At 43.6% G+C, this 7,832-nt stretch overlaps 1 protein-coding gene across 1 annotated transcript; it reads right to left on the bottom strand.

Annotated features, from left to right (window-relative positions):
* Positions 1–4,351: 4,351 nt before the first annotated feature.
* On the bottom strand, positions 4,352–7,651 carry umps (uridine monophosphate synthetase). The gene is made up of 6 exons (XM_084689161.1): positions 7,427–7,651; positions 7,148–7,301; positions 6,238–6,936; positions 5,967–6,142; positions 5,357–5,471; positions 4,352–5,214 (listed from the first exon to the last, which is right to left on the bottom strand). The coding sequence occupies exons 1-6, from the start codon at positions 7,649–7,651 to the stop codon at positions 5,036–5,038; spliced, it is 1,548 nt and encodes a 515-aa protein (XP_084545287.1). The 3' UTR covers positions 4,352–5,035.
* Positions 7,652–7,832: the final 181 nt, after the last annotated feature.

Genomic DNA, 7,832 nt, shown 5'->3' with positions numbered 1-7,832 from the left:
AAGGATCAGATACAGTAGCTCTCTGATCGGATACTAAGGATGTTGGTCATGAAAAGGGGAGATACTAAAAATGATTTTCAAATAACACAGTCAAATGTGAAGAAGCCAAAGGAGAGCTTGGTATTTGTCAGTACAAAGTATACATACACTGTTTAAAGCCGTGATAATGACAGTTTCCTAAGCTAATCACTAGTCCTAGGTAGGTGGATCTATACGTACTCAAGGCAGCACCCAGAGCAAACACTACTGTTTGAGCATCTGCCACCCCAGTCTCTCATTTCATTCTAGTCCTCACATTGTTCCCCAAATTACGTTTTATCAGTACGAGATAACTTTTTATCTGAATGATTCTGGGTTTTTTTACATTAGGGTGTAAGTGGTTGGATATTTAAGACTGTCTTGTTCAATTGTAACTTTAAAATACAATGTGCTTGTGTGTGTGTGCTAAAGTGCTAATGTCCAGTGTTCTCCATGGTTACACCCTCCTCTTCTCTTACTCAGAGATGTTGCATAAGCATCAATAAACAGACTGGTAGCGATGCAGCTGTTTCCCTGGGAAACAGACCAGGGCTCTGAGCCTGTGAAGGATAGTACCTGTACTCCAGAGAATGTGTTTCCTCTCCTTCCATGTATTAGAACTGCAAATGTAGAAAAGTCACAGGCACAAGAGTAGTTAAAGATAGACAAGACAAAGACAAGATATATTTTCCAACATGCAATCCTATATGATGATCCTGAAATCGTTGAATTAAAATATCCATGGAAATGTTGTTTTTAGCACTGTTTGAGTTATTCAACATAGAGAATAAGATAGATGGGCAGTATGTAACAGTGTTATGTGTGTTGAGGACACAGTGTTATGCTTAGTTCTAGTCAGGCAGGATAGCTTCTTTGTCTGGGACCAGTTCCAGGAAGGTTATACAGTTATGGATGAGGCTGTTTTCTGCTCTCAGGTTGTATGTGAGTGGCTCATATTTGAATAGTCAGCAAGCCGACATACAGAATGACCTGAATCAGGTGTGTGTGTGTGTGTTGGGGGGGGGGTTCCTCCCCTTTTTTTCTTTGTTGCTATAGAAACTGATCCTGCTAAGGACAGATTTGAACAGGCCTCGACGGCTCCACGCAGGTGACATCTGGTCTGAAAGCCCTGCGTTGGAGTGGACCGCAGACAAGCAGGCTTTACCCGAGGACAGAGAAGGGGCTGGGTGCAGGAAGGCAGATGGGGGTCAGATGGCTGAACGGTTAGAGAGTTGGGCTATTAATCAGAAAGTTGTTGGTTCAATTCCCGGCTGTGCCAAATGAAGTTGTGTCCTTGGGTAAGGCACTTCACCCTACTTGCCTCAGGGACAATGTCCCTGTACTTCCTGTAAGTCTCTCTGGATAAGAGCGTCTGCTAAATGACTAAATGTAAGGCAGACAGGCGCTGTTTCAAGAAAGGCTTTTCTCATCCTTTTTCAAAACATCTATCTAACGTGTAACGTCTAAACGGATCCAGTTCCATTGGAAAGATGATGTGCATTTGTAGCACTGTTGTAGTCATTTCTACATCAGTGTTCTACATTTTCAGCCTCCTGAGCAGGCCTCTGTCTCCCAGGTAGAACGAGGCAGTTACATCTAATCAAAAGTCATTCAGGAAAGACAAGCCCCAGGCATTTGCATATTTCATCAGTAACCTCTTTAACTGTCATGAGGAACAGAACAGACCCCCGGGGCCAGCACTAGAACAGCACTAGCAGTTTAACAGGCAGCACAGATGCAATCATGTTTTTCTACCCACATCAACGATTATCAAAATGTTATGTCAGTTATGAAGCAAAAGAGAGATACTGTAAGGTACAACATATTAGATTATGGTGTGTGTACAGGTTGCATGGCCTCATTTGTCAAAAGTGTGCATGCTATATTTTTTTCTATGTTGGTGGTTGTGGTACTGTATGTGGGCTGGACCAGTGAGACAACAAGGATGTGTAGTTGGTCGTGTTTATTTTTGATACCTAAAAATGATCGCCATTATGTTTTATTTTCTTATGTTTCCATCCTTCTGGTACACGGGGATAGGTTCCTTGTGGAACAAATATGTGGAGGTTTTCAATTGGAGGTTTACTGTAGGGTGTAGTCTGGCAGTCCTCAGAGCGGTGGAGGTAACCAGGATACAGCAGGCTAGAAGAGCTCCTTCCTCTGGCTCTAAACAAATATTTACTGGAGCATAGTCAAATAGGCAGGGAGCTGGAGTTCTCTGATGTAGTAATGTAATGGGGCAGCTTTCCTTATGCACTGCATACTGGTTCATAAAAAGGACATTCGAGCATATGTGTGTTGGAGCACCTGAGCTACCGGTTTAGAATGTAATCTCATGAATTTCCATTTCAGATGTCTAAATGTTAACGCTCATCAGAAGGGATAGTGCTTGCCATCTTCAGCAAGGAAAATTCAAATATGAATAAATGTGTCTTGTGCCTGACTAAAATGGGGCTGTCATGTAGACACATAAACTCAAATGTGTATTTTGGTACAAATGTGAACACTGCTTAGCTAAGTAACTGATGTATTTGTTGTTGGGGACAACGAAAGGTTCTCACGGCAGCTGGGTCATATCAGATATGTGGTCTGGAAGGGGTTGGTGTTGGTTAATTGTTAACTACACTTCAATTAGGACCAAGTTCCCTTTCTCTGGTGCGCCGAATGACGTACAGTAGACTCTAATGAAAGACTTTCATGGCAAATTCATTTTCATCCATTTGTCCCAATGGGAAAATCGAATGTAACTTGATTAGGGGTAGCATATTAGTTCAACTAAAAGGCAGGATCCATGAAGACATGAGCTGGAAAGAGGTCTGGACGTTAGATAAACTAACGTACAGCATCAACATCATCTTCTCTCCTCCAACAACTTCATCGTCCTATGTGATCCTGAATAGGTAGGCCTATGCGTCATACTGTACAAACAACTTAGCTTTGTAGTGGAGGCTTTCAGAGGAATATTGATCTAATATGTCTGGGAAAAAAACAAAACATTTCTTAAACCTTGCCTGTCCCAACTAAAGTAGCTTCCTACTAATATGGTAAAAGACACAGGCATACCGGATATCATGCATACTTTTAATGCTTGAGTATCAATATTTGGTCAATTCTTAAAGCTATGTAATACCTTTAGTGAACAGTCAAGTCAAATGTGTCGTTTAACGTTTTCCAACCCTTGAGGACATTGTCATGTTCAGAAGCCATTGTTTATCATGTCCTCATCAGCTTACACGAAAAGCGTCCATTAAAAGAGGATCCGTTGAAAGTGGGACCTAAATCAATTATCAAACTTATGCAGTAGTAGTACGCAGCCTTATCGGTGTTTATCATTTATCAGCGACAGCTGTCACATAGCCAAGCACTTCTTCTCATAGAACGGAACTCTTCTTTCTCTGCAGAAAACCTGTACCTGCTTAACGCGAGCCGAACGAACAAAACTTCATCTTCAGGTATTGTGCGTGTGGCTCAACGTGAGGCAAATACAGAGAAAACATTTTAAATCATTCCAAATATGATGATCCAGTCAGGAGGAATCATTGTCAACGCCATACCAAAAAGCGCTCCACCCATGGCTCCATCGAAACACCTTTGCAAACGATAAAAAGATTAATATCAACGAAATGTGTATTAAAGAATCAATAAAACGTCAATCCACAACTCCGTTCAGTCTTTCCAAAATAAACTTACCACAATAGCTATCCAGTCAGGCCAGGGCCAGGTGTTTATCGCGCTAAAAGTTAGCCTATGGTCACACTTGGGCACTGCACGATGGGGCCCACCTTTAAGTGAGACAGAATGTGCGAGGCCAGTGACAGGTAGGTCTTTATATACCTGTGCCGCGGAAAGCCATCCTTCCAGTTATCTCCAATCTCTCTCTATCTTTACTCTCTCTTTTTTTTTTTATTGGTTCCAAAAGAGACCATCCCCCCCCCTCTGTCTGTGGACACCTGTCGCACGGTGCGTTGCTCTGATCCAATATTGACTCAAGGGTCAGAGGTGGGAGGTGCAAAAGTAGATTAGCTCGCGCCTCTCCATTATCACAACGTCTCTCTTTCTCTGACACACTCTATGCAAACCAACTATGCCTTGTCCTACCTTGAATCGACGAGATGGCAAATGCTCCAAGCCAAGTTTTGTAGGTAGGTAAAGAGGAAGTCAATCTCCTTACACTGTTATGCGTATATATTACATTATGCGTGTTATATATCATATGTCTTGCAAATAGGTCACAACCTTAACTGTCAATGGCACAGTGAAACCATTTTCAACATAACTCATTTTGAGTCTGAACAACTCACTGATTACTGAACTGAAAATAAATAGGTTACTCCATAAAAAAACAGACTTTATTAATAAAATTCACTGTACAACCATTGTACACCAATTTTTTGGAAATATTTTAAAGGAACACAATCTAACACGAAGATCATGGTGAAATACCCTTTGTAGCAAAAAATCTTATTGCCACCAGAAAGAAAATATGGACGGAAAATGTCAATTCGTCGACATTAAAACTCCATCCTAATATTCCAGCTTTGGCCATCTTATACACACAAGTCTTGTGTAGACATAAAAGGATGTAAAAAGCAATGTTATTATTATTAATTTTTTATCACCATCTTGTTCTCTAGGCCTTTAGTGGCAGGGTTCTCAGTAGAGTTGGAAAGCTAGCAGCAAAAGGCCCCAACAGGTATTCCAGCTGATTTGGATGGAATGGTAATTATCACGTGGATTCACATTTGTCCATCTACCCCAAAACAAACCACCAACAACTGTTTTTTGAGACAAAACAGCTACAGAGAAAGGTTTTTAATACTAAAAAAGTGTAAGTATGTGTCTGGATAGCTGATTGGACATTCAGCAAGAGTGCCTTCAGAAAGGTGAAATGCTCACATCACCCTATGCTACTTAATTCTGTATTTTCCATGTATATAATCTTTCACAAATTCAATGTTTTGGTTCTGTAAAATGTCACCCTTCTGAACAGACCCCTAAATAATGTGCTTCCTGTTTTTTAACAGCTAACAGAAGTCAGCCTCTTGGTATAGGCATCCCATCCTGATTTTCTGTACTCCTCAGCAGCCTTCCTCCTGTCAGGGGAACCCAGTATACCACGTCCCACGATGATGACATCAGAGCCCTTTTTCAAAATCACATCCTCAGGACTGGTGTACTGCTGGCCCAGACTGTCACCTGAAAAGCAGCACAAACAAAGACATTACTAATGGAAGAATCTAAAACTGATTGATAAAGTGTCTGGTGTTCATGTCTTTGAGAATAGCACCACCTTGTGGCACACAGGAGCTATGACCTATTTTAGCTGATGGACACCTACCTCCTGACTGCATCTGGACTCCAGGGGTCAAATGGAGGAACTCTGGCTTCTGGCTGATCTTGGATCCACAGATGAAACCAAACACAAAGTCAGAGTGGTCCTCTGCCATCTTCACCTGCAGGCATGGAACAAAAACCCTTATGAAAAATGTATTTGAGTTTACAGTGTACTAATCCGGTAGATTGACATTTTAGTAAACCTTATTCCCCCTTGAAATTCAATAAAACAGTTCTCCCTGAAGTACAAGTAATCTCGCTAAAGTAAAATGTGTGTTCCAATGTAACATTGAGAAGGTTTGAAGTATACAAAGAATCACCATCCTGCACTCATGTGACCAAAGACATTGAAAATCCCTTTCTTGCACAGCCCACAATTTAAGAACGTGTCCTTGGCGTTGCGTTCTAATGCAGTGCCAAGCAGCCCCAGTTGTCCCAACATAACATTGACACATTGTCGTGGCAATACACAATTGGCTGTCACAGATGAACTGTGGATCATAAACCCTCTGTATGAATGCAGACCTGAGGGTCAGGTAATCACCCACACTGATGGGAAGGTCATCAAAACACTTCTGCTACATTCAGAGCTACGTGACAAGCAGCCATCTTACCACTGCCTGGGTGTAGTCTCCTGTTGCTAGGGAACCCTGAGAGCTCATCTCAGCTATGAGGAGACAGCCGCGCTCTAGAGGCCGGCCCACCTCGCTCAGTCCTCTCACCACGCCAGGTCCCGGCACAGCATGGGCGTTCACCATGTTCGACCACGAGGAGATCTGATACAGCCCACCTGAGACACGCATTCACATCCTTTCATTACATTTCATCGCTTTCAAAGTGCCTTTATTGAACCAATCTCAATTCCTCCACGTTCAGCCTACGCACCTTCGTATTGACGTTTGACAGTGTTGCCAATGTCGGCAAACTTGCGGTCCTCGAAGATGAGGAAGTTGTGTTTGGTGGCCAGGTCCGTCAGTGACTGGCAGAAGGCAGGGGTGAAGTCCTGCAGGATGTCTACATGGGTCTTCAGGAGGCAGATGAATGGGCCCAGGGAGTCAGCCAGCAGCAGCAGCTCCTCACATTTCTTCACGTCCGCAGACACGCACAGGTTGCTCTTCTTCTCCTCCATCACCTTCAGGAGCCGAGCGGCCACGGGGTGCGTGTGTGGGAGCTGGGCCCGTGCCCCGTAACTCATCTCCGCCTCTTTCATACAGGGCTTTTTAGTGGCAGGCGAGCCAGTCCCACTGGATCCGTTCTTCCCCCGGGCAGACATGAAGACGTTGTTCTCCTGGATGAATTTGCGGACCCTCTGGGCGGTGTCGGTGTCGATGCGTTCGGCCTTGAGCAGGACGCTGATGAGTTTGGCCATGGAGATGACGGGGTGGAGCGTGATGCCCTCTGACCCTAGCATGTCAATACCCCCCTGATCCCGGTCCATCAGGACAATGGCATCTGTGACTTTTAAGCCCTCCTTCTGAAGCACCACGGCCGTCTCCAGGATACTGCTTCCGGTGGTTACCACATCCTCGATGATCAGGCAGGTGTCCCCAGGATGGATGGTTCCTTCAACCATCCGCTTGGTTCCTGACAACAGAACATGACAGAACACAGGGGTGGCATGGAATGTCACAGAAAGTTAGGCATGAAAGGAAACGGTTCAGTCTTTGATGCCTTATAATATATGCCCCAAAACTAAATTATACAACACTATGAAACGGTGGGCTCGGCATTAATGCTGCTCTGCAGCAGCACAGCCAGAAAGAAACAATACATTCGAAAAGTCATGAAATCCCACCGTAGTCCTTTGCTTCTTTACGCCGAATGAGCATGGGGAGTTCATGTCGGGAACAAATGATTGTTGCTAGAGGTAGAGCCGTGTAAGGTACACCACAAACGGAGTTATATTTCAGCTCTTCAGCCTTTGCACGTTGATAAATAACTGTTGACACCTACAAGACAAACACAATAACTTGTTAGCAGCGCTTTCCGCATTAAGCTGTTGTTGGTGAAATCCCAAACATCATCGCATGCCTCGTACGGGGAACACGTGTTTAAACCTAGGCTTTAGCTTTACCTGATTCATGAGAGATGGGTGTGAGACTATTACTCGAAGATCAATATAGATCGGAGTCATCATTCCACTCTTCAGTTTGTATTCGCCAAATTTGACTGCTTGAACATCATGCAGCTTCAAAATTAAACTTTCGAGGCAAATGCTATCCATTATTGCAAGCCGACTGAAATCACGTTTCTCCCGAAACTCCCTTCTTCCGTATGTGCGCGATGTAGCGCAATGCATAGTGGGATTAGTAGTTTACGTGCCTGATGATGACTTCGTTAGCAAATTATCAATCATATTCCTTCACACTGATGATGTGCCAGGCGAGTTGCTATTTGACAGTTTGCTGTTGAAAGAAGTATCGTGCGTTTGAAGCAATGAAGGCAAAAATCCCTTACCACCGTACCTTACACTTTCAAAG

The sequence above is a fragment of the Hypomesus nipponensis genome, chromosome 23 (assembly GCF_054491055.1).
Source record: "Hypomesus nipponensis isolate SF chromosome 23, ASM5449105v1, whole genome shotgun sequence".
Taxonomy (NCBI): domain Eukaryota; kingdom Metazoa; phylum Chordata; class Actinopteri; order Osmeriformes; family Osmeridae; genus Hypomesus; species Hypomesus nipponensis.
The sequence above is the reverse complement of the archived record's forward strand: the minus strand, read 5'-3'. Positions and strand labels throughout refer to the sequence as shown.